The following is a 27,908-nucleotide window of genomic DNA, read 5'->3' on the forward strand; positions in this document are numbered from 1 at the left end:
TCTGCTTGTAGATGTCCACATTTCTATGGCTGGTCCATAGCTGTGCTTGTACAGCCTCCTCTCCCCACAGGCCCATGAGGTTTAATTTCTCCTGTCTACTCCAGGCTGGAGCGCATCTAGTGCCTAGAGTCGCATGGCTGACTGGGAAGTTGCACACAACATGAGTGAGCTGCTAGGTGTGCTTGCCAAGGTATGGAGTCTGAGAAAAGCATTTAAAAAACACACAAGGGGTTTTAAAGATAGGGGTTGCTTCTGGTCCCTTTGACCTCTGAGCAGCAGAATTTAAAATTGTGACCAAAATGGCAGGCAGTGGGGCACTGTTCGGGTCAACACAGATCACATGGAGTCTGTACATGCAGTGCATTGACCTCAATACGTTGACAATGGTTCCACACCATTTAGGGTGCTTAAGTCAACCAGAGACAAATTTGAGTGTAGACACATGCACAAATAGCCAGTGCAAGGTGACTTGTGTAGACCAGGCCTATGAGGCCAATGTGCAATGTTACATTTTAGCTAAGAGAAAAGTGCTAATTTTTTGCATAGCTGTCATTGGGGTCATCCAAAATTTTACATGAATTATTAAAGTAATACCTTTATAACGTGCTTCATTCTGGCTGTAATTTGAAAACTTTAATGCCTGCACTTAGGTTCCTCTTTGGCATTTAAAAACCTTAAATTGCAGACCACACATTTGCAAACTGTTTCTGGACCTTCATTTGTCATAGAACAAAATAGAAGATTTGAGAGAGTGGCAGTTAAGAATGCTGAGTGTTGCTTGTGAAATGAACTTCACACCCCAATGAGAAGAGTTTGGATTTCTTCACTTGAGCTCTTGGAACACATTAGCCTCTTAACATCATGTAATTAATATACCTTTGTGATAAGCTATTGTGTACAGAATTTATTGTAATTGTGGAGTGAATCATAGAATATCAGGGTTGGAAGGGACCTCAGGAGGTCATCTAGTCCAACCCCCTGCTCAAAGCAGGACCAATCCCCTGACCAGGGCCAGCTCTAACATTTATGCCACCCCAGGCAAACAAAAAGAGCGCCGCCCCGCCCCCGCGAGTGCCGCGCCGCCGAACCTCTCCCCAAGCGTCGCGCCGCCCAAGTCCCAGCCCCCACCCGAGCATCGCGTCGCGCCGCCCAAGTCCCCGCCCCCCCGAGCGCCATGCCGCCTAAGCCTCCCACCCTTCCCAAGCTCCACACCGTGCTGCCCAAGTCCCCATCCCTCTGAGCGTCGCGTCACGACGCCCAAGTCCCCGCCTCCCCAAGCGCCATGCCGCCTAAGCCTCCCACCCCTCCCGAGCACTACACCATGCTGCCCACGTCCCCGCCCCCCCGAGCACCATGCCGCCTAAGCCCCCCACCCCTCCTGAGCACCGCACCGTGCTGCCCAAGTCCCCACACCGCCTAAGCCCCCCCCCTCCCGAGCACTGCACCGTGCTGCCCACGTCCCCGCCCCGAGCATCGCGCCACACCGCCTAAGCCCCCACCCCTCCTGAGCACTGCACCGTGCTGCCCAAGTCCCCGCCCCGAGCATCGCGTCACCCCGCCTAAGCCCCCCACCCCTCCCGAGCACTGCACCGCGCCCAAGTCCCTGCCCCGAGTGCTGTGCCGCCTAAGCCCCTGCCCCGAGCATCGTGCTGCCCAAGTCCCTGCCCCCCCGAGTGTCGCGTCGCGCTGCCCAAGTCCTGTCCCCTCCCCCCCAGTGCTGCCCGCCAAACCAAAAAAACCAAAAATAAACCCTGAGCGCCGTCCCGTCCCAAGGTGCTGCCCCAAGCACATGCTTGGTAGCTTGGTGTCTGGAGTTGGCCCTGCTCCTGACAGATTTTTGCCCCAGATCCCTAAATGGCCTCCTTAAGGATTGAACTCACAACCCTGGGTTTAGCAGGCCAATGCTCAAACAATTGAGCTATCCCTCCCCCACACTGAGCTATCCCTCCCCCAATACAATATTCAAATTGTATTATAAAATACTGACATAAAACTTCATTTTCAAAGCATTTTAAAAGTATTGTTTAAAGAGCATTGATCTTCACAAAGTTGACTATATATAAAATTCACCACTGATGATGTTACGTTAATGCTGTGATATGATAAATATTTATATTTGAACAAAACACTATGGGATAGGTTTTCAAAAGCTCCATATGTTGGTGTTCAACTCCCATTGAAAATCAGTGGGGGTTAGGTGATTAATTTGAAAATCGAGCCCTGTAGCCCCATAAACAGTAATCTGAGCTCAATGAAAAACCACGTAAGAAGCTTTCCAAAGAGTGGGAGATATGAGAGTAGCTGCAAAGACTGGCTGGATTCATCTCTCATCCATGCTGTAGATGAAACAAGGTTTGCTTTTAAAGGAAGCAGAGCTATAATATTTCAAGGGGACAGCATAATGACTGAATAGAAAGAGCTGGTTGGAAAGTTATAAAACAATCAGCTGGTTTACTGACAAATTCATAAACTTTGAGAGTGAAGTTTTTGTACTTCTATTATCAGAATCCAATGATGGAAATACTTTATCAATCAGTTCTTCATAGAATCATAGAAGATTAGGGTTGGAAGAGACCTCAGGAGGTCATCTAGTCCAACCCCCTGCTCAAAGCAGGACCAACCCCAACTAAATCTCCCAGCCAGGGCTTTGTCAAGCCAGGCCTTAAAACCTCTAAGGATGGAGATTCCACCACCTCCATAGGTAATCCATTCCAGTGCTTCACCACCCTCCTAGTGAAATAGTTTTTCCTAATATCCAACCTAGACCTCCCCCGCTGCAACTTCAGACCATTGCTTGTCCTGTCATCTGCCACCACTGAGAACAACCTAGCTCATCTTTGGAGCCACACTTCAGGTAGTTGAAGGCTGCTATCAAATCCCTTGTCACTCCTCTCTTCTGCAGACTAAATAAGCCCAGTTCCCTCAACCTCTCCTCATAAGCCGTGTGCCCCAGCCCCCTAATCATTTTCATTGCCCTCCACTGGACTCTCTCCAATTTGTCCACATCCTTTCCGTAGTGGGGGGTCCAAAACTGGACACAGGACTCCAGATGTGACCTCACCAGTGCCGAATAGAGGGGAATAATCACTTCCCTCAATCAGCTGGCAATGCTCCTACTACTGTTAGCCTTCTTGGCAGCAAGGGCACACTGTTGACTCATTCCCAGCTTTTTGTCCATAGTAATCCTCAGGTCCTTTTCTGCAGAACTGCCACTCAGCCAGTCGGTTCCCAGCCTGTAGCAGTGCATGGGATTCTTCTGTCCTAAGTGCAGGACTCTGCACTTGTCCTTGTTGAACCTCATCAGATTTTTTTTTTTAGCCCAATCCTCCAATTTGTCTAGGTCACTTTGGACCCTATCCCTACTCTCCAGCATATCTACCTTTCCCTCCATCTTAGTGTCATCCGCAAACTTGTTGAGGATGCAATCCATCCCATCATCCAGATCGTTAATGAAGATGTTGAACAAAACCAGCCCCAGGACAGATCCTGGGACACTCCACTTGGTACTGGCTGCCAACTAGGCTTGGAGCCATTGATCACTACCCGTTGAGCCTGACAATCTAGCCAGCTTTCTATCCACCTTATAGTCCATTCATCCAATCCATACTTTTTTAACTTGCTGGCAAGAATACTGTGGGAGACTGTATCAAAAGCTTTGCTGAAGTTAAGCTATATCACGTCCACTTCCCCATATCCATAGAGCCAGTTACCTCATCATAGAAGGCAATCAGGTTGGTCAATCATGACTTGCCCTTGGTGAATTTATGTTGACTGTTCCTGATCTTTCTTCTCCTCCAAGTGCTTCAAAATGGTTTCCTTCAGGACCTGCTCCATGATTTTTTCAGGGACTGAAGTGAGGCTGACTGGTTTGTAGTTCCCCAGATTCTTCTTCTTCCCCTTTTTAAAGATGGGCACTACATTTGCCTTTTTCCAATTGTCCGCGACCTCCCCCGATCGCTACAAGTTTTCAAAGATAATGGCCAATGGCTCTGCAATCACATCAGCCAACTCCCTCAGCACCCTCAGATGCATTAGATCCATCCCCATGGTCTTTTTCATGTCCAGCTTTTCTAAATAGCCTTAACCTGTTCTTTCACCACTGAGGGCTGCTCACCTACTCCTCATACTGTGCTGTCCAGTGCAGCAGTCTAGGAGCTGACCTAGTCTGTGAAGACCAAGGCGAAAAAAGCACTGAGTCCTTCAGCTTTTTCCACATCATCTGTCACTAGGTTGCCTCCCCCATTCAATAAGGGTTCCACACTTTCCCTGACCTTTTTGTTGCTAACATACCTGTAGAATCCCTTCTTGTTACCCTTCACATCCCTTGCTAGCTACCACTCCAATTGTGCTTTGGCCTTCCTGATTACACCCCTGCATGCTTGAGCGATATTTTTATACTCCTTCGTAGCATCTGTCCAAGTTTCCACTTCTTGTAAGCTTCCTTTTTGTGTTTAAGCTCACCGAAGATTTCTCTGTTAAGCCAAGCTGATCGCCTGCCATATTTGTTGTTCTTTCTGCACATCAGGATGGTTTGTTCCTGCACCCTCAATAAGGATACTTTAAAATACAGCCAGCTCTCTTGGATTCCTTTCCCCCTCATATTAGCCCCCCAGCGGATCCTGCCCCATCAGTTCCATGAGGGAGTCAAAATCTGCTTTTCTGAAGTCCAGCGTCCATATTCTGCTGCTCTCCTTTCTTCCTTTTGTCAGGCTCCTGAACTCAACCATCTCACAGTCATTGCTGCCCAGGTTGCCACCCACTTCTACTTCCCCTACTAATTCATCCCTGTTTATGAGCAGCAGGTCAAGAGGAACATGGCCCCTAGTTGGTTCTTCCAGCACTTGCTCATCAGTATGCCTTCACTTCTATAATGCATAGGAGAGTAAGTGGTATTAATCTGGCATGTATTTGCATTTTTAAAATTACTTCATCTGAGTCATTTTGAAGAACCATTTTTAAAATAAAGAAATGAGGGCGAAGAAATGAACACAACACACTAAAACATAAATAGATTTTTTTTGTTAAGGAAAAACATTTTTTATTATAACCTAAATGATTGAAGGCTGGGTGATTTTTGTTTTGTGCAACACACCTAATTATTTTATAAAATGAGAATAACTGGAATGAGAGCTGAATAGTTTTGACAAAAAAGAAATATTTAAATAGCTGCCAACTGAGAGTCAATGACATCTCTTACAATTTTTTAAAGGTTTCTTTTACCATCGTTCCTTTTTGGAAATAGCTTTTGAATTATGTTTACTTATTGATGGTGAAAATTTGAGGTGGAAATATTTCATTTGAGTACTTATTTGTTGTATATTATGGAACTATTCAATTTCTTGTAAATTATTTTAGTATCCTTATTTTTTTCACTCCTCCAAATGGAAAGTAATGAAATTTAAGTGAAAACTGCAGCAAAATGTAAAGTAGGCCCTGAGTGTTTAAGACTCACTTTTACTGACTGTGGTTTATATTCTCAGGAGCCTCACCATTCTTATTACTGAACAAGGCCACGAACCCCAGTTCTAGGAGGCAGGTCAAGTATGAGCTGCCAACTTATTTTATGCATATGTTAGCAGAGAGGCTACATAAAGTTATACTTTCTTTCAGATTTAATGTTTGTTGTTTTCTCTAACCACTAAACCACATTCTTTTTCTAGAGCCAGGGGTAGAACCCAGGACCTCTGACTGTACCTGTATGCTACTGCTATTTAGCAAACACATCCTCTGGGAAAGGGTGTGTTAGGCCTGGTCTACACTAGGACTTTAAGTCGAATTTAGCAGCGTTAATTCGAACTAACCGGTCAACCGTCCACACCAGGAAGCCATTTAATTCGAACTAGAGGGCTCTTTAGTTCGAATTTGGTACTCCACCCCGACAGGTGGAGTAGCGCTAAATTCGACATGGCTAGCTCGAATTAGGCTAGGTGTGAATGCTAATCGAACTTAGTAGCTCCGGGAGCTATCCCACACTGCACCACTCTGTTGACGCTCTGGACAGCAGTCCGAGCTTGGATGCTCTGACCAGCCACACAGGAAACGACCCGGGAAAATTTGAATTCCTTTTCCTGTCTGGGCACTTTGAATCTGACGTCCTGGTTGGACATCGGGGCGAGCTCCGCAGCACCTGCAACGATGCAGAGCTCTCCAGCAGAGGAGTCCGGGCAATCCAAGAATAGAAAGAGGTCCCCAGCATGGACTGACCGGGAAGTCATGGATCTGATTGCTGTGTGGGGCGAGGAGTCTGTGCTCTCGGAGCTGCGCTCCAACAAGCGGAATGCAAAGACCTTCGAGAAGGTCTCCAAAGCCATGATAGACAAAGGATACAGCCGGGATGCGATGCAGTGCCGCGTGAAAGTCAAGGACCTGAGACAAGGTTACCAAAAAGTCAGAGCGGCAAACGGACGCTCCGGAGCACAGCCCCAGACATGCCGCTTCTACGAGGCACTGCATGCCATTCTCGGTGGGTCTGCCACCACTGCCCCACCAGTGACCGTGGACTCTGAGGATGGCATAGTGTACCTGGACAGTTCCTCGGCGATGTTCGCTGATGGGGAAGATGAGGAAGGGTTTGTGGAGGACGGCGCAGGCGACAGCGAACACAATACCGCTTGCCCTGACAGCCAGGATCTCTTCATCACCCTCACAGAGATCCCCTACCAACCCTCCCCGGCCGTTAACCCGGGCTCAGAATCAGGGGAAGGATCAGGCGGTAAGTGCTATAAACATGGAAACATTTATTTTTTAAAAAACAGGTATAGAAAAAATAGAAATACTATATAAAAATTTTTAAATGTCAAACTATATAAAAAGTAGGTCCACACATATAGGGATAGAACAATAATCCTCTTGGGACAGTTCAACAAAGCTCTCGGAGAGCTGCTTGAAGAGCCTCCGCAGGAGGTTCCTGGGGAGAGGTGCCTTATTGGGTGCTCCGTGGAAGCACACTCTTCCGCGCCAGGACATCCTAATGTACAGAGGAATCATCACCTCCACCAGCATTGCTGCATATGGTCCTGGTCTGTGCAGGGCTTCCCTTAGCATCCGCTCTCTCTGACTCCGAGTGACCCGCCTCAGGGTGATGTCGTTCTGGACAGGCTGCATCTAAGTAGGGCAATTAGTGTATTGTTACTACTGTTAATGGTTTACAATTAGGTTGCATAACAATGACCCTCGCTTAACAGCCACGTGCTGGAGGCCACAGAGAACAAGCATACATTGATCTTTCCCGTGCACTGGCGGGAGGGGCTGGAAAAGGCTCAGCCTTTCTGCTTTCCAGATTGCCTTTAGCACGAGAGCACAGCTATCCACTAACTGCTAAGCATTATCTACTTTAAGGCTTACCAGGACTGTCTGCAAGACGGATTCAGCTGTCTCTCCCCGCTTGTCTGCTCTCCTGTGCAATGGCGCCGCCAATGAGAGCGTATTCCGAAATCTCGAACTTGTCCTGAGATCTCGTGGAACTTGGTGCCCTGTATGGTCTTGTTCAGAGAAACTGACTACACTGTGTTCACTGTTCGCAAACATGTATCTGTTCAAGGAAATCACTTACTGTTTCCCATCACACAGCTTCTGCTCTTTCCCGGACTGCCCCGGCATCCCCCTCGCAGAGGCTGGCTCAGATTAGGCGGCGAAAGAAAAAGACTCGGGACGAGATGTTCGCGGAAGTGATGGCCTGCTCCAGAGCCGAGGCAGCCCAGCAGAGCCAGTGGAGGGAGACCCTCTCTCAGCAGCAGCGCTCACACAGCGAACGGGAGGACAGGTGGCGGCAGGAAGACCAGCAGGCGACTCAAACGCTGCTTGGGCTAATGAGGGAGCAAACGGACACGCTCCGGCGCCTTGTTGATGTTCTGCAGGACCGCAGGCAGGAGGAGAGAGCCCCCCTGCACTGTATCTGCAACCACCCTCCAACGCCAAGAAGTCCTGTCCCCCCCTCACCGAAAATTACAAGACGGAGGGGCGGTAGGGGCCGTGAGAACTGTCACTGCACCACAGCTGAGCGCTAATGTACCACACACCTCTGACGCTATAACTGTGTCGAAGCGCTTCCCTTACAGGATCACCCAGTCCCAAATCCAAGTTTCATCACCCCACTATGTAGTAGATTAATAAAAGCTGTTTGCTGTTGTTCACTCTTTCCGTCACGTCTTTCGTGTCAGAAGACTGTGTGTATGTAGGGCGGCAGGGATTTATAATTGCACGGGATAGCCTACATTAGCAGGGTACAGACTATCGGGGGCAGGATCAACTGCAGGGCACACACAGACTGCAGTCACTAGTCACCAGGGTCACTCTGTGTGGTGTATGCTGCCCCGGGTCATTCTGTGATGTGTACGCTTGTCCACGGTCCTAGCGCCTGCCACCCCCTAATGTTAAGGCATGCTGCCCTTACCATGCACTTCCACCGTAGGCGCGATCCTCTCCGCTGCCCTGAGCCCCAAGAAGAGCCCTCATCCACGGACAGATACTCACCCTTCCCCCACACCCCTCACCCCTTCCTACGCCCAAACCCACAGCCCAGAGCCTGCATCCAAATCCCTATCCAAAGACGGCACCACTCGCCCCTTCCTGCAAACCCGCCCCTACATGCACAACCACTTGAAACCGTCCCCCACCCCAGAGACCTAGGAGCAGGAGGCTGTCCGTCCTGTATTGTACAAGCGGTCTGTACATCAGTGCACACCGTACCCAGCACAGTATGCGTCCATGTTTCAAACCCTGAACAGAAATGCAAAGTAAAAGAAAGATTTATTAACAATAACTGTTCCGTTTAATTTGTTTTAAAACGTGTTTGGGAAGTGGGGGAAACTTGGAGAACGGGGTCTGTAACCGCAGATCTCACTCAACACATAGAGACACAGGCCCAGGATCAGCTTCTCTTAAAATCAAGTGGAGAGTCATAGGTTACCCTGCTCTCCGAGGAAACTTGTTTTCAAAGCCTCCCGGATACACAGCGCTTCCCGCTGGGATATTCTTTCGGCACGGGTGTCTGGCTGAGCGTAAACAGCAGCCAGGCGATTTGCCTCAACCTCCCATCCGGCCAAAAAGGTCTCGCCCTTGCTCTCACAGGCATTGTGGAGCACACAGCAAGCAGCAATAACTACGGGGATATTCTTTTCGCTGATGTCCGAGCGAGTCAGTAAGCTCCGCCACCTCCCCTTAAGACGTCCGAAAGCACACTCCACCACCATTCTGCACTTGCTCAGCCGGTAGTTGAAGAGTTCCTTCTCACTGTCCAAGGCGCCTGTATAGGGCTTCATGAGCCAGGGCATTAGTGGGTAGGCTGGGTCCCCGAGGATCACTGTAGGCATCTGCACATCCCCAACCGTTATTTTGTGGTCCGGGAAGAAAGTTCCTGCCTGGAGGCGTCTAAACAGACCAGAGTTCCTGAACACACGCGCGTCATGAACCTTGCCCGCCCACCCGACGAAGGTGTTGGTTAAACGTCCCCTATGGTCCACCAGTGCTTGCAGCACCATTGAAAAGTAGCCCTTTCGGTTAATATACTGGCTGGCCTGGTGGGCTGGTGCCAGGATAGGGATGTGAGTCCCATCTATAGCCCCACCGCAGTTTGGGAATCCCATCGCGGCGAAGCCATCTATGATGACCTGACGCTTCCGAGAGTCACTACCTTTGAGAGCAGTTGCTCAACGATTGCGTGGGCTACTTGAATCACAGCAACCCCCACGGTAGATTTGCCCATGCCAAAGTGGTTCGCTACTGACCGGTAGCTGTCTGGCGTGGCAAGTTTCCAGAGGGCTATGGCCACTCGCTTCTGCACACTCAGGGCTGCTCGCATCCGTGTGTCCTGGCGCTTCAGGGCAGGGGCCAGCAAGTCACAGAGTTCAAGGAAAGTGCCCTTACGCATCCTGAAGTTCGCCACCACTCTGTTTCATCCACCTGCAGCACACTATGCGTCCCACCCAGTCCGTGCTGTTTCCCCGGCCCAGAATCGCTGTTCCACACCATGAACGTGACCCATTGCCACCATGATCTCCACTGCGCGGCGTACCCTGCTTTCTGAGAGGTCTGCGCCACTCTTCTCACCGCGCTGCCGGAGCCTCCTCGCCCGATTTCTCAGCAGCTGACTGTGGAAGAGGTGGACGATAAGGTGCGAGGAGTTGACAACGGCCATAAGTGCAGCGATGATCGCAGCAGGCTCCATGCTCGCAGTGCTGTGGCGTCCGCGCTGTAACCGACCAGAAAAGTGCGCGAACAGATTTCCCGCCGGCGCTTTCAGGGAGGGAGGGCGTGATTGACGGTTCGATGACGACAGTTACCCAAAACCACCCTCGACACATTTTTTCCCCCAGCAGGCATTGGGAGCTCTACCCAGCATTCCAATGGGCAGCGGGGACTGCGGGAACTGTGGGATAGCTTCCCACAGTGCACCGCTTCGAAAGTCGATGCCGGCCCTGTTAATGTGGACTCAGAAATTCGAATTAGTGTCTTTACTGTGGATACACAAATTCGACTTCATAAGGTCGAATCCACAAATTCGACTTAAGTAGATTCGAAATAGTCTTGTAGTGTAGACAAGGCCTTAGTTACTTCTCTGGTGACTGAACTAGGTAGAGGCTAGCAATTATTCCTATATCTCAAGGGACATGGATATGAAAACGCAGAGTTCAAACTCTGCTAGTGACTCTCATGAGGAGATGTGATTTTGAAAGTTTGTTTTTAAAAACTAATTTATTTGATTCACACTTTGGGCAAACATTCTGTAGCTCACATTTGTAATTTAAGAATTACAACTGTAGAAGCATACACTGAAAAACAGGAGTTTCACACTTTAGTCATTTATAAGGCTCGAGTTTTGTCACGGAAGTCACGGAATCCGTGACTTCCAAAGACCTTTATGACTTCAGCCCTGGCAGCTGGGAGCTGCAGGGTCCCCCCGCTTCCCTCCACAGGGGCAGGGAGCTGTGAGGTACCTCAGTTGCCATGGGCATCGGGAGGACCCTGGCAGCTCCCCGGCCACCGTCGTGGGTAGCGGGGGGACCCCTGCAGCTCCCCACTGTGCCAGCGGCAGGGGGATTCCTGCAGCTCCTGGCTGCTGGGGAGGGGGCAGGGGAGCCCTACACCTCCCCTCTGCCACTCGGCCAGGGGGACCCTGGTGCTCTGAGCCCCCATGGGGGGCTCCAGAGCTCCCAGCCATCCCACAGCTGCCCAGTCCCTTCCCATTTTATCATGGATATTTTTACTAAAAATCAGGGACAGGTCACGGGCTTCTGTGAATTTTTCTTTATTGCCCATGACCTGTCTGTGACTTTTACTAAAAATATCCATGACAAAATCTTAGCCTTAGTCATTTTTTATCTTCTCCCTCCCTCCCCAATCCTGGGATCCTACACCAAGGTACTTCAACCCTGTGTAAAGCTGGGAAATAAGCACGGAAAATTTGTTGAGTCGCAGATTAGTTTGCCTCAGGACCCCCTCCTCCCAACTCCAAACCTGAAAAGCATGGATGTAACATTGCCTTCAGCACTGTTCATCACACACTCCAGCACCTACATAGAGCTTTCACTTCCCTGCTGAAAAGCAGTATGTACCCTAACTTCATCAAACTCTGTCTGGCGGAAAACCTCAATGATAACCTCAGCAAAGTTAAAGCAGAATTGTGCAGTCAGTCAGATACGCTGATCTGTTAATGCAAATGTGTCTGAGGTCGCTGTTAAGGTTTTGCAAAGTTTGATGAAGTTGGGATATGTATTGCTTTTTTATATCAGCTGCTTTGGGAAGTAAAAGCATTATGGAGTCTTGGAGTTTGTTATTGACAGTGTTGTGATATGAAAGTGGCCAGGAACACAGGAGACTTTTGCCATGACTTATTTCCATGATTTTCAGGTTCTGAATTGGTGACTGTATCCTGATGTAACTTGAATTGTCTCGGAGTGAAGTTTTTGTGTTTAAAAATTTACTATAATCTAGGGAATACTCCTCTTCTCCCACATCAATTGACTCTGCCCTGTTTTTGCCTAAAGTCCAAAGCTGGGCTTTTTGGGGACTATGTTGTCTTAGGGACTGTTCGAAAAACGATAAGGAACATTAAATATGAAATCCAAATCTACATGTTTATGCATAGTTCTGTATTTGTCTAGGTTAGATAAACAGAGAACCATGCATAGACCTAATTACTGGAGGTAGCATAGTCTAGTGGCTATGATGTTCGTCCATCATTGTCGATGAAGACCTCAATAATTTATTCATTCGATGACCGGGCTCTGTGCGTCCGAAGATGACTGATCAGTCCGATTTGGGCGTGGAACGTCCTGTCACACGTCGGACAGACATGTGATGGCACTGTCGATGATGTGCGGGCAGCTCTGGACTTGCGTAGCTCACGCTTTCTTTCAGCCTCAGCAGTACGCCTCGCCTCAGGGGTATTACTGCCTGTGTGAATGAGGCTGCGCCATGCTGGACGGTTCAGTGCGAGGGTTTCCCATGTGGCGGTGTTAATCTCAAGGGACTTCAGAGAGGTCTTCAGCGTGTCCTAGAACTGCTTCTTTTGTCCTCCATGAGAGCGCTTTCCCTGGGCGAGTTCTCCATAGAAGAGCTGTTTAGGAATGCGCTCGTCTGACATTCTCATGACATGTCCAGCCCATCTGATCTGGGCTCTCATCAGCAGTGTGTGAACTGACGGCAGACTGGCTCTGATAAGGACTTCAGTATCGGGCACTTTGTCCGGCCATCTGATTTTTAGAAGCTTTCGCAGACAGGAAATGTGGAAGTGATTGAGCCTTCGTGCATGACTCCGATAGACAGTCCACGTCTCGCAGGCGTACAGCAGAGTTGGAAGCACCACTGCTCAGTAGACCTTCAGCTTAGTTGGTAGGCTGATCCCTCGACGTTCCCAGACGTTGGAGCGCAATCGGCCAAATGCAGAGCTGGCTTTAGCAATTCTGCAGTTTACTTCATCATCAATTGACACTGCTCGGGAAAGAGTACTGCCCAGGTACGTGAAGTGGTCCACTGCCTGAAGTCTCTGTCCATTTACAGTGATGGACGGTTCTGAGTACAGAGCGTGGGGAGCTGGCTGGTGCATGACCTCAGTCTTCTTGATGTTAATAGTGAGACCGAAGTTGTTGCATGCAGATGAAAACTTGTCCATACTGGCTTGCATTTCTGGTTCTGTACTAGCATTCAGAGCACAATCATCGGCAAAGAGAAAGTCTCAAAGTACAGTTTCCTTCACCTTGGTGATGGCACGCAGTCGCCTCAGATTGAATAGTTTCCCATCAGTTCTGTACTTCAGGCCTACTCCTTCTTCAGTGCAGTGTTGAAAGGCATCAGTCAGAGTGACAGAGAATATCATGCTGAACAAAGTGGGTGCTAAAACACACCCTTGCTTGACACCGTTGGTGACTGGGAAGGCCTCAGATGTTTCACCATCATCCAGGACACGAGCCATCATACTGTGATGAAATTGACGTACCATTCGTATGAATCTGTCTGGACAGCCGAATTTTGACATGATCCTCCACAGGCCCTGGCGACTGACAGAATCGAACGGTTTCGTGAGGTCCACAAAAATTGTGCAGAGTTCACGATTCTGCTCTTGACATTTCTCCTGTAGTGGACGCGCAGCGAAGATCATGTCAATAGTCCCACGTCCCTTGCAGAAGCCGCACTGTGATTCTGGCAGTAAGCCCTGCTCCAGGTGAGTGATCAATCGGTTCAACAGAACCCGTGCAAGAATTTTCCCCACTGTAGAGAGCAGCGAGATTCCACGGTGGTTGTCGCATACCTGTCGATTGCCCTTCTTATAGAGGTGCACGATGGACGCATCTCTAAATTCCTGTGGAATGGATCCCTGCTTCCAGAAGGACTGAAACAGCTCAGTGAGTTTCCGTAGCAGCACGGGTCCACCGACTTTGTACACCTCTGCTGGTATGGCATCTGACCCTGGGGCTTTGCCACTTGACAGCTGGTTGATGGCTTTCTTCACTTCATCCTCTTCTGGTGAAGCATCCATGGAGTCATTGACTGCAACCTGGGGCATCTTGTCAATGGCCTCATCACTGATGACTGAGGGGCAGTTGAGAGCTGCTTCAAAATGTTCAGCCCATCTCTGGAGAATCTGCATCTTCTCTGTAAGGAGCACAGTGCCATCAGAGTTCAGGAGGGGAAAGCTCCCAGAAGACTGGACCACAGAGTGTGTTGAGGGCTTCATAGAACTGCTTATAGTCGTTCCTGTCCGCATACGCCTGTATTTCATAGTGGCTATAGCACCATCCTGGAAGCCATGAATTTCTGAATACTAATACTGGCTTTGACACTGACGTGCTGTGTGCTCCTAGGCAGGTCACTTACATTCTGTGCCCAAATTTCCACATCTGTAAAACTGGGGTAATGATACTTTGCATAATTAACAGGGATGATGACCAAATTGTTTAATGTTTCTGTAGAGCTTTGAAAATATAAAGGGGCTTTATAAGTCCTAAGTATTTACTGTTTCATTGATTGGAGTGGGGAGAAAACAGATTTTAAATCAGGTAGTCCCCAATTCTGGAAGATATTTAACAATGTGCCTAATCTTCAAGCATTGACTTCTATGTGACCTATTGATGTGCTTAAAAGTTAGACAGGTGGTTAAGTCCATTTCTGACTGTGAGCCTTAATAACTAAGAGTTTAGTCCTGAGTGGACTGAAGTCAATTAAAAAATATCTCCTATTGACTTACTCATGTGGGATCAGGCCGTAACCAACCATCCATATTAACCAGCTGGCTACAAAATCTACAAGCCTATTTGTAGGTATCCCAATGCTTCTAAAATATATTGGGTATTCAGACTTCCTGTTGGTTTAGGTATGTGCTGCAGAGACAAATAGTTTAGGAACTCTGGGTAATTCATAGGGATTGACTATTAAAAGCCAGTGAATAAAATGAAATGAAATTTATCAAACAAATGACTCAGTTGAAGGTTTATAAAAAATGTATTTAGCAGCACATATATAATGCAAAGCTTTAGTTATTGGAAGGGAGGTGAAAAATAAAATGTGTATTAAAAAAAGTCGTCTTTGTATAGTAACTTTGACCATGAAGCTCACTTTTTGTATCACATTTAGGTCCCATATCAACTGATGTTGAAATCCTACAAATCCAGTGTCTCATTAGGACAATTTTAAGTCCCTCCTCACCTCCTCCCACTTTCTATTTCAAAGCTAATACAAAGAAAAGGATGGGAATTGTGTTGAAAAATGAGTTTATTTTTCTAGACACTATTTGCAAAACATATATAGAAAGCATTTATGCATATTTGAGCACATATACATATTACCACTGAAGTGATGAGGACAGTGAACCACTTTATGCCAGTTTTCTTATAGTGGTAGTGGTGGTAGGTTCATTTCCACTAATAACTCTCAGTGAATAACTGAATAGATTTATCTTTATGCCCAAGACCATACTTTGCTCTCGGTAATCTTGTGTGATAAATATATACTCGGTTGGTCTTTCTACTCTGTGCAATATTTAGCAGAAAACGTATACAAAAGGCAAAATCTAAACAAATGGTGCCGGTGTTAATTTGTATTTGTGATTTATTTAAAGTATTTATTACCTCGGTAGAAGATAGTTTAAGAATGAAAATATAGAGCATGATCACCAGGGAAACATAACACTGACTAAGGGGAGTACTGTATTACAATTTCAGAGCTGCTCTTCAAAAATTGTACTGAATGATTAAACATATTTTCCTCATATTGCAGAAGCATGAGATTAATCATTGGTGAAAAATAAATATTGTGGGATGAAGATGAGGTTCAAAGGATAATAAAAGGTTTAGAGGATAAAATAACATTACCTTTGTATATTAGTTAAAATTACCATATGCATATGGTAACTGGAATTGGCTAAGATAGCCTGTACTAGATGACTTCTTAGTGGGGGGTCAAGCCAATAAAGAACCAATCATGTTATATAACAGTACAGAGCAGAGTTGCTAGTAATAACTCTCTTGGAAAACATCATTCACCGTAAAGTACTGAACCAATGTTAACTGTGGAAGAATGGATGCTGCTGGTTTTTTTTGGAAGACTTGCAGTAAGATGCAATTTGTTGCTATGCCTCCAGCTTGGGTACAATATGAAAAAACTATGGGATGATTAAAATGAGACCAATATTGTGCGGAATGTTTTGGAAGAATTACTTGTATAGCAATCGCCTAAATAAAAAATACACAGTGGTATTTGGGAAGTATGGACGAATTTCCTCTTTTTAAGGCTGCTAGGCCCAAGGTAAAGACAATATAAAAATGCAAATAAACTGAAAAACTTCAAAATGTCTTTGGTGTCAGCTACGAGACAAGTTTAGTCCTGCAAATGACATGCATTGAATCCAGAACATGCAACAAAGGCTAGAAAGATTTAAGATACTGTTTGTATTTTAGAGAGCAGATGGGAGATTAAATTTTATTTTGAACAAGTGTGATTACTGTAATTTTGTTCACAAAACATGAACAAAAGTATAAAACAAATAATAAAATTAGAGAGGACAGATCCTCTTGGATTTTTGGAGGGCTTGGTTGTGCAGTCTTTAATCAGATAAAACTCCATTTGAAATTGCAGTCCTACTGCATCTAGGCATTCATTGGCTCATATGTGCAGTTTAATGCTTGCCAAAATTGCATATTCTTGTCCTTTTTTAAAATATAGTTTTCTCACTACCACAAATCCATCAACATCTCTGCACTTTTCAATACTTTTCTTCCCTCACTGACATCCCTCCCTTCTGTTGATTTCAGAGTCTCTTTGCTCTCCTTCATTATTTGCTCTCCTTTTCATTATTATTTTTATTTATTATTTATTATTATCTTTGCTTCTTCTCCCACCATTTTGTCTTTTCTGCTAGTCTCCAACCATAGCTGATGTCTCATTTGCTCCTGTGTTGCTAAGCACCTTGGTAGAAAACTCAAACAGCCTTCTCTGCAAATTTTTCATCTTTTCCATCAGTTCATCCATCTTCTTTGCTAAAGAAGTTCGGTTTCTCATCCTTTCCTGACTTTTGTATCTTTGATTCCCAGCGGCTTTTCTCTATCTTTGACAATGTGGCCCTCCCACTTCTTCCCACTCTACTCAGGATCTTGCCAGGTTTTTTTTCCCTAGGAGGAAATTGAGGCTGTCTGTCACAAGTATTTAGTTGCTCTCTACCACTCCAATATCTCCTACAAATGTTTTTTAAACCCATCACTTATTATTCTGTAACTTCTTCTCCCTTACAATATTGCACCTCTGACACCTGTCTTTGTGTCCCACTGCCAATTATAACTCAACCCAGCAGAGTGAACGCTGCCTTCTCCATTGATTTTAATGATTCCACTTTCTTCCCTGTCACCCAGCGTTAGTGTTGACTTCTCTCCCCCTAATACAGGTTGTTACTAAATCCTATCAATTCTTCCTCTTGACATCTCTTTATAAGAAGATGACCTAACAGTTGTAATCTTTCCCTGTGCCTTGGTCTCCTCCTGCCTTGATTACCACTTCTCCCTCTCTGGCCTTTCAACTCAGTTTATCCAAAATGCAGTAGCTAAAATATTCCTCTTTAAATCTGTTCACCACCTTCCCCCTCACCATCTGCATCAAGTTTAACTTTCTCCTCATCGCTTTCATGGAGCTACACAGAACTTTGCAGCCCACATTGGCTCTTATTTCCTCCTGCTTCCCCTCTTGCTTCCTTTGCTCCACGTGTTTCCTTCTCACGTTTTTCCTTGTGTGCCTTCTTCCATGCTGCCCCTGACACTTGGCACAGTTTTCCTCTTTTTGTGCACCTAGCAACTTCTATTACCCCTTTCAGATCTCTCCTCAGAATGCATTGCTTGCATTTCAACCTTTTAAAAAACAGCCACTGCAAAATTCATATGCCACTTCCCATTCATACTGGCACACCATATACTGGGTGTCATCTGAACTGTTTGTTGGGATCAAAACTGTCTACGCTTGAGCAGCATCAAACTGCGTACATCAGCTGTGGCTCAATGCCTCTTGTGGAGCTGATGTTACGATATCAGCATAACAGCGCACTTAAAGTTGTCTCTCGCTAATGTAAGTGTAGACACTTGCACAACTATGTTGTCACAAGGTGGCTTACATCGACTTGACTTTGTTGTGTAGACCAGACCACAGAGCAGGGGAAACTCCCTCCTTGCTTAATTTTCCAAGACTGGGGGTTTCTTTTCAGTGTCTTTCCATTAACGTTCATAGTCCACCACTGTCTTTCTCTGTGTGCTTGGAGTTAGTTATGTGTACACAACTACCCAGGAAGTGCCCCTCCCTGTCTGATTGCTTCTCCACATGGCTGTAGTTGTAGTTTAGGGGTGATATACACTGAAAAGTTACATTGGCATAGTTGTCTTTTAGGGGGGTGAAAAAAACCACACCCCCCAGAGACATAATTAAGCCAACCTAACCCCCAGTGTAGACAGCGCTAGGTCAATGGAAGAATTCAGACATCAGCCCAGCTCCTGCCTCTCGGGGAGGTGGATTACCTACAGCGACAGGAGAACCCTTCCCATCCCTGCCGCGGGGGATTTATTTTGATATAGCTACATCTCTTAGGGGTGTGGAAGATCTATACCCTGAGAGACGTAGCTGTAGCAACCTAACCCCTTGTGTAGACCAGTACTAGGTCAATAGAAGAATTCTTCTGTCAACCTAGCTACTGTCTCTCTGGGAGGTAGATTACCTATACCAGTAAGATAACCCTACCCCTCATCGTAAGTAGTGTCTACACTGAAGTGCATTTTAAATGTAGACATAGTCCTAATTACTATTACTGTGTTCTATGCATATATTCATAGTTATAACCTATATATGTATATCCTAATGACCATCAAGTTCAGAACATTACAGGCTTTCATAAAAGGCCTTACTTGATATATATTTATACACAATAACATTGTATACAACCAGTTGATTCAAGTGCTTACTCTTTGTAGTTCAGGCCCTCCTGTTCTCCCTTGGGGGGTGTCTGGACCCTGATTGTCACTCTGACTTCCTCTTGCCGTCTCCAAATTCTTCTCTTCTGCAACCTATGCTCCTTCCACTAGGTTCCATGCAGGCTGCTCCAGTACATAGGCCCCATGTTGGCCACTCTTGGTTTAGGCCTAAATTTCTTACGTCAGGAATGCAGGGACTGGAAGCGCTGGCTGGGAAGAAAAGAGCAGGGTCTTGCTTTGCTTTCCAGTTAAGCCTATGATTCATTCTGTGATGACAGTCTGAAAAGGAAACCAACATGCCTCAGGATTTTCTAAACAAAGGTGGCTCAGGGCCTGCTGGGGCGAGACTGTCCCTGCACTAGCCTGCCGTGTGGACCCTGCTGCCACACGCTAAAAGTTCCACAGTGCGCTTGAACTACGCCACTTTGAAACAGGAGTATATTGAAGTGCACTGGGAACTTTTAGTATTTGTCAGCAAGACACAGACACTTAATGTGAGGCAAGCTAGTTCAGGGTCGATTTGCACCCCTGCTTGCTGGAAACTTAGGCTGTGTCTACACTTGCAGAGTTTTTGTGCTGTCAGTTTCACTGGTGATAACCAGTAAAAGAAAAACGCTGGTTTGTGTTCTCACTTACTTCCACAGGCATCAGATCATGTTCACATTTGCAGCACTTCCATCGCCAATGAGAGCAGCGCACTGAAGGCAGCTATCCCACAGTGCAGCTCTCTTCATTTTGAGGATAGGTCTTGTGAGAAGGGGGGAGGGGTGATCGTGGGGCATCCTGCCTCCTTGCACAGCTTCCTCTCCCTAAACACTGATCGGGTCCAGTAGCTCAGCATTGCTCCAAGCAGGGGATCATTTGCTCTGTGGAACAGCCATTGTCACCTTACCAGATAAGTGAGCACTTGCCAAGAAAACAGGAAGGGGAATTTCAAAGTTCCCCCGTGGGGCTTTAAAGGGGGAGGGGTTGACATCTGTTTACCTGGCATCAGAGCAGCAGAGCTGCTGGCCAGAGTGGTCACCTAGGCACTGTGGGATACCTTCCAGAGGCTAAAAGCTGTGTAAACTGGAAGAACGTGTCTTCACTTGCACATCACTGCAAAAGTATCACTGGTAAGAACTGTACACCTCTCGGGGAGGTGGTTTTCTGTTTGCAGTGAAACTTCTGAGTTTCTCTGCAAAAAGTCATTGGCAAGTGTAGATGCTCCCGTGGTTTTTGTGCAAAAAAGGGACTTCTTGTGCTTTAAATGGCAAGTGTAGGCATGCCCTTAGTGTTTGTATAAGCCCCTCATCTGGAAGAAAAGTTTACCCTATAAGGGGCAAGCACTTGGATATGAATGGAGATGCCAAAGAGACGTGATTTCTACAACCACTGTTGGGGAGAAAGTTTTTGACTCAAATTGTGATGCTCTGCAGCTTTAACTGACAATCTCATGCTGCTGTGTTATGAAGTTATGATATACAGATATTGGCAATAAAAAATGAATGCCATACTCAATAACAGGATCTGCCTTTATGTATGCCTTTTCAGTTGGAAATTTGCAATATTAGGGAACTGTAGAGCTGTGTCAGATAAGAAGTCAGCTGGTAGGCCAGGAGCATATGTAATGAAGTATTTGTACCTTGAAACATAATCTTCTGTTTTCCTGATACTAATAAATTTTATTTTCATTGCTGAATTATATGCTATTCTTCCAAGTAATGATTTATAGCATGATAGAACCTTGCATTCTTATTATGTATTATGAAAATGCAAACTCCAAGAAAATCCAGACTCTTCTGCTGCTTGTAGAAAATTGTAAAAATTAAAGTGTCAGAGACTTTAGTGATTCATGAATCTCTACAGATACAGGCTTATCTATAAAATGAGAATTAACTGACGTGGAATAAATTTGATTATCATTCACTAAATCTCCATTTGCTTGGTTGCCTTTTTCAGCTATCTTACAATATATTGTCCACGTCTATTCCCATCCTTCTATTCTTCCTTTCTAGCAGAAAGTAATTTAAATGCAAGGAAGGGAAGTCTTGTGGGTTAAAACACCACACTGGGATTTAGAAGATCTGGATTCCATTTGCTGGCTCTTGCCATAGAGTTCCTTTGTCACTGTAGACAAGTTATTTCATTTCTGTCTGTCTTCACTGTTGTATAATACGGGTATTGTTTACTTTCCCCAACCCGTTGTCTTATCAGTTAGAGTAGCTCTTTGCCAAAGGGACTGTTTCTTGCTCTGTGCCAAGAAGAATGGGTCCTCAATCTCAGATACGGCCCTGATTCAGAAAAGCATTACATTGCTACTCAGGACAGCCTAGTTGACTTCCATGGAATTTATGCAGCTGCTTAAAGTTAAGCGTGTGCTTAAGCACTGTCCTGAATAAGGATGCTTTCCTGAACTGAGGCCTAAATAAATAATCTTGTCCATCTATTTTCCTCATCTGTCAAAAAGGAACTGATTCCTTACTTTTTCTCACAAAGTACAATTTACTGGGGAGGCATAGCTCAGTGGGTTGAGCATTGGCCTGCTAAACCCAGGGTTGTGATTTCAGTCCTTGAGGGGGCCATTTAGGGAACTGGGGTAAAAATGTGTCTGGGGATTGGTCCTGCTTTGAGCAGGGTGTTGGACTGGATGACTCCTGAGGTCCCTTCCAACCCTGATATTCTATGATTTCCAATACTTAAGATGCTGATGGCAGCAGTTTTCTTCATACAAAGCTTCCCCTCTAGTTTTGCATGCTATTGCTTTTATCTTCTTCTCCCTCAGTTCTAATTCCACTCCTACTATTGTTACTGTCCTTTTTTCTCTCCATTGTTTTTATAAACTGTCCTATATATTATGTTGTCATCTGTCCTTCTCTCTAATGCATTTTCTCAACCCTGTGCTTTCTCAGCCCTTTCTTTGCAGTATACTGCTGTAGCTCCCTTGAATATGAGCTTCTGCTTTCATCTCAACCTGATTCAGTGGCCAGTGTTGAGCCACTGTCTCTTCCAGATACAGTAGAATTTTCTTCTCTTGAAAAGTCTATGCTGCTCATTTTCAAAACTCTTCTGGCCTGCCCTGTGGGATATCAGCCATCTCACTTTCCCAGCTCCCTGTTAATATCACTCTAGTCTCTTCCACCTTCTTTTCAAGATAACATTTTAAAGGGAGCAGGTAGTTTTATCATAGAACTGAGAAAGTGACACTGATCCAGGTGATATGCCAGAGCCAGGAATGCATAACAAAATAGTTTAGAAATTGGACTGGAAAGGGTGGACAATTTAATACATGCTTAGTAGCAAGTTCTGTGTATGAAAAATACTGATATTGAAAAGAGCTACAGAGTTGGGTTGCTGGAAAAGCAAGAAATAGCATATACTGCTGCAGAACTGATGGGGAAGGGAGAAAGGTAGAAAATCTGCTCTGTTTGCTCTGGATTAGTTTTAGAATTCACTTATGTGGGTTTGTCCAGTGGTTTCTTCCTTTCTGCATGTAATAAATTAAGTTGGTTGATTTTTTTTTTAATGGATAAGTTATTCAGATGACTGCAAAATTAAAAATTTTAGAAAGCTTATATTTGAAGGAGGAAACATTTTCTGTTGTATTTCATATTGCAAAAAATTTGAAAGAAGCCAAGACTTTATCATAAATACCGCTGTATATACCAATTACTATTGTGTATTGAATCATGGTCCCTACTGTCATGATATAATTCTCAGTGCTGGCATCAGTATCCCATTTGAAAACTACTCCCTGAATTAGCTATTTGCATAAGCCCCAGACCCTCACCCACACCCCCCACACACCTTGCATAAAGCTCCTTCTCCTGATTCTCTTGCTCATCTGTGAATGGAGTGAACCTCTGTAACAATTGCCTTTACTTCTGTTTCCCGCCAGTGGTAAAACTGAGTTCCCCAGTTATCCTGAATCCTACTATCCCAGTCTCCATAAAAGAAAATTATTACTAACAAATTTAAAATCCGTCTAAGACTTCAAGAAATAGTCCCACTTCTTAAAATTCTTAAACAGTTCTCATTTTCTTTCTGTAAAATGCACGACACAAAAAAGAATACATGATGGATTTCTGTGATTAAAGGTAAAACAGGATGACCCCAGTAATTATAGGCCTGTCAGTCTGACATGGATCCTGGGCAAGATAATAGAGCAGCTGATTCGCAACTCAATTAATAAAGAATTAAAGGAGGGTGATATAATTAATGCAAATCAGTATGGGTTTATGGAAAATAGATCCTGTCAAACTAACATGATTTTTTTTTTAAATGAGATTAGAAGTTTTGGTTGATAAAGGTAATGATCTTGATGTAATTTACTTAGACTTTGGTAAGGGGTTTGACTTGTTAGCACATGATGTTTTGAGTACGAAACTAGAAAGATATAAAATGAACATGGCACACATCAAATGGATTAAAAGTTGGCTAACTAGTAGGTCGCAAAATTGAATTGTTAATGGGGAATCACCATCAAATAGATGTGTGCCAGTGGGGTCCCGCAGGGACTGGTTCTTGATCCTATGCTGTTTAATGTTTTTATTAATCACATGGAAGAAAAAAAAGCATGGAAAGTTTGTAGATGATACAAACGCTCACTGTTGCGAAAACTATAATTTCTATTGGCTTGGCAAGAAGGCAGTTTGCTTTATGGGGGGGAGGGATAGCTCAGTGGTTAGAGCATTGGCCTGCTAAATCCAGGGTTGTGGGTTCAATCCTTGAGGGGGCCATTTAGGGATCTGAGGCAAAAATCTGTCTGGGGATTGTTCCTGCTTTGAGCAGGAGGTTGGACTAGATGACCTCCTGAGGTCCCTTCCAACCCTGATATTCTATGATTATGTTACTTGTAAACTGAGGTTTCATGTGAGGTCAATGAGAAACCATAAACATGGAACTTGACAATGCCATGTTAGCATTTTAAATGCAATAACCTGTTAAAAATACTATCAGAATGCTTAATTGCATCGTTCCTTAAAACAGTGGCTCTCAGCTTTTCCAGGCTACTGTACCCTTTTCAGGAGTCTGATTTGTCTTGTGTACCCCCAAGCTTCAACTCACTTGAAAAGTACTTGCTTACAAAATCAGACATAAAAAACCAAACTTGTCACAGCACACTATTACTGAACAATTGCTTACTTTCTCATTTTTACTATGGAATGTAAATATCGTACTTACATTTCAGTGTACTGTATACAGAGCAGTATAAACAAGTTATATCAAATTTTAGTTTGTACTGATTTGGCTAGTGCTTTTTATGTAACTTGTAAACCTAGGCAAATATCTGGAGGAGTTGATGTACCCCCGGAAGACCTCTGCGAACAACTGCCTTAAAAGATTCATGTTGTCTTGTAGAGAGGATTATGGTTTTAATCTGCACTATGTTTAACCTTCCCTGGCAGGACAAAGATGAATGAATAGTGCCTCAGTCAGACATGTATTCATTGTTTTTATTTTACTGACACACACAGTAGGAATGGGTTAAACAGGGTAGTTCAACTTTTAAAATTACTTTACTTTTTGAAGATAAAATGGGAGTATGACTTCAAAATTATAATGCATCTTGTTGTTTCTCATAGGAGAAAAGGCTGAGAGAAAAGGCTGAGAGAAGAAAAGCCAGTGGGACAAGTGAGAGGGTAAGGCTTTTTATTGTTTTGATAGACCAATGATTATAGTTCTGGAACTGTAATTTAAAGACTGCTCTTCTTTCTCTCATTAAACAGTTGTTTTACCTGACTATTTTTTACAGGGTTTTTCTAATACAGTAGCATTTTAAAGGATTTTTTCTGTTTGCTTGTCATTTTCATCCCCATACTCTTGCTTTGTTTTGGTGTGACAGCTAGCTGTGGTACAGCACTAAGTGGAGGAAATTGTTGCCCATTGATGATGCAAAGTTACTTGTTTTTATTTTCTCCTCTTTTGGTTTTCTCTCTCTGCAGTTTTATTCTATGCCCAGAGCATTCTTTGGGAGAGGTATTCACTTTATGCTGTATATCAAGCCAGTTGCAGTTTTTAAGATGTAAAGTGATCTCATCTGTTTACTGTATGCTTGTATATGCCTATGGCTCTGCATGCAGCACAGCAACCTGTAAGATTTGCAGTGAGGTTTCATTTAGCCTTCATGTTACAAAATTCAGGAAGAATTTTCTCTGTTTAAATAGAAATTTATTGCATGAAGACCCTCTGAAGTATTTATGAGCATATAGTATATGTGCAGTTACAATCTTGTATTGGCATATTTAATATTGTGTATGGTTCGACTTGTGCTAATCTGAGGAAATTCAGTTACAATGATTTTCCAGAATACTGTACAGGCCCAATAATGTATGTCATTTCTCATACTGTATCTCATTATGCTATGCCTGAATAGTCATGATTTGTTCTTGGCAGTTATCACAGATCAGACTCCCTTGAGTAAACCCATAATGGTCTCTGTCAGATTTTTCCAAGCTGGCTATGGCACATGGAGTACAAGTCTGAGATGATAACTCATGTTGTAGTACTGAAGTGGGAAGTAATTACTCTACAGTATAATATGAAAAGCCTGGTTATGCTGAGTATTAAGTATCACTCCATCTTCAAAGACAGCTTGAAAGGAGAGCTCTCGGCATCATGGACTTCTAAATCAGAGAGTAGACTTTTTTTGCATACAATTTAAAATATAAATATGTATATTTTTAAGTGTGAATGTGGAAGGCTGGTAGGGAAATTACTTTACAGAATCAACAGTTAGCAAAATGTAAATACAGGAATAAAGTATTGATCCTAATCAAAGTATTTAACATTTATGAATACTGTATTGCTTTTTTAATTCTACACCTTCTTAAGGGATAAAAAGCAAATCCATGATATTTCAAAAGATGAAAAATGCAGGCTCTGCAAGTACAAAGGGATCCGTTTATGTGGATATTTCCCTTTCTCTGGTTCTTCAAAGTGTTCTCTCCTGATTTTATTAAAATCAATTCAGGGAAAACTGATATGCGGTTAAAGAGAGTTTCCACCCACTTTGAGTTATTCATGTAGTGCTATAGATACTTATGGCACTGTATAGTATTGATTAAATATTAGTCCCTGCTCTGAAGACCTTACAGGATAAAAGTGTAAGGTGGTATCATTCCTCTCTCAGATCTGTATTGTGTTTATATCTTCAGTGTTATGCTGCATTTTCACCAGTCCTGTTTCTCATGTCCTTTGCTCTGCGTGTGCATGGATGCATAGGGAGTCTTAAAATCCATTCCTAAATTTTAAACATTGCAAGTTGTTCTGATCCTGGATTTCTCCATTTTAGTGAATGTAGTAAATTTGAATACCCAGAACTTTTATAGGTGTTCTTGCACTTACGTACAATGGACACCACCTTTTACAATGTGTCTTGTGGACTAGTGATGCCCAAACTTTATACCGAGGCAGCCCACTAGCTGCAGTTTGTATTTGAATGGAAACCTGTGTTAGCTATGAAAGATTCTAGTCTGCCTATACGTCTAAGAGGTTTTAGGTAGAGGGAAGCCTGTGTTGAAACTAGTCTCAGCCTGAATCTCTTCCCCTCACCCCCTCCGGCCTTGGAAAGTCCACTGCTGCTTCTGAGGTGTGACTGTTTGAGTGAGCTGCTATTTTTTTATTTTCTGTCAACAGCGTTTCTTCTTCATAAGTCTGTTGCAACCACCATCTGTGCAGTAGCTTCTAAGGCTGACATAGCTCTGTTGCATAAGCTAAAGTTTTGGTTTTAAGTACACAAAGGATGCTTTTTTGTTAGTGCTCTGTGCAGTGGAGTCATGTCGCTTTCAGTGGCTCTCACTGAATATCTTGGCATTGACCTTTTGAAGAGAAAATGCTTCCAGTGGGATAGGCTGACAACTTGGAGCCTGTACTCTCGGTCTGGAAAGTGATAGGAAGTAGCAGATAATGTATAAAGATGGCAAGTCCAGGCTGTCTGGATCCTGAGGAATTAATTTAGAATGTTCCCTAGTCCAGAAAATTTCACAGATGAAACGACAGCATCTGAAGCTTTTCACAGTTCACACGAGGTCAGGCTCAAGCAGCCCCGTGTGGATTCTCAGATTTAAAATGCTAGGAAAAAAAATAGACATACACTGTTGAAAAAGGAACTGCAGTTTAAAAAACCATGTGCTGCTTAGATCAGGAGTTCTCGCGCTTACATACTATGGACTCTACATTTTACAATATGCTTTGTGGGCCAGTGATTCTCAAACTTTTTACTAAGGCAACCCAACAGCTGCATTTTGTTGAGCAACCTTACCATAGGCAGTGCTACCAGCTCCACCTATAATGAATGCATAAATGCACACACACAAAAGAAACTAGTTTATCAGGAAGATTCCTCATTTCTTAAACCTCACCTTTGTCCGGCTTGTCCTCGTCTGTCCCTCCACAAACGCAAGTCGACGCCACACCATTCCATTTTGTTGTGAGTTCTTTCCATTTCTGGCCAAAGAGTTTTGTGATGGGATCAGCCCAGCGCGTTTTGGGTCTGCCCCGCGGTCGCTTGTGGTCTGGGGATCCAGTCACTGATGTTCATTGTCCACCTTTTGTCTTGCCTGCGGATTAAAGCTATTTTAGAAAAATTCAGTACATGTGACCTTTAATCTGCTTTAAGTGCACTAGCTGCCAGGATCAAATTAAAGACCCGAACTAGGCTTTTGTAACCACTTCACAACTATGAGTCCATTATGTGGAAGAGTAATTGGCGTCTTCACCTTTTTTTTTTTCTCACCAGCATGCATGTAATTCAGTTGAGAAATTCACTCTTAAAAATTAGTTTAGATAAATCTAATAGATTAATTTATAATTGCTCTGTTTTAATTTGAGGAAAGTGTTTTAGCAGCACTTAGTACTGATAACATCACAGTACCTGTCATACTTTTATTCACTACACCAGAAATAAATGGGCAGCTGCTTTGTCTTTTGACTGGTTGACAGTACACTCTGTGTACATAATCAAAGAAGACAAAAAAAGTGGAAAGTACTGAG

The 27,908-nt window shown here is 44.3% G+C and overlaps 1 protein-coding gene across 1 annotated transcript in view; it reads left to right on the forward strand.

The window, feature by feature from the left end:
- The window catches only part of DDX10 (DEAD-box helicase 10), a 332,788-nt gene that overhangs the window by 220,266 nt on the left and 84,614 nt on the right, over nucleotides 1-27,908 (forward strand). Inside the window, exon 16 of the mRNA XM_039520516.1 lies at nucleotides 24,500-24,556. Coding sequence (XP_039376450.1) covers nucleotides 24,500-24,556 — 57 coding nt within the window. The remainder of the gene's footprint in view (nucleotides 1-24,499; nucleotides 24,557-27,908) is intronic.

Source organism: Mauremys reevesii, linkage group 1, assembly GCF_016161935.1.
Source record: "Mauremys reevesii isolate NIE-2019 linkage group 1, ASM1616193v1, whole genome shotgun sequence".
NCBI lineage: Eukaryota > Metazoa > Chordata > Testudines > Geoemydidae > Mauremys > Mauremys reevesii.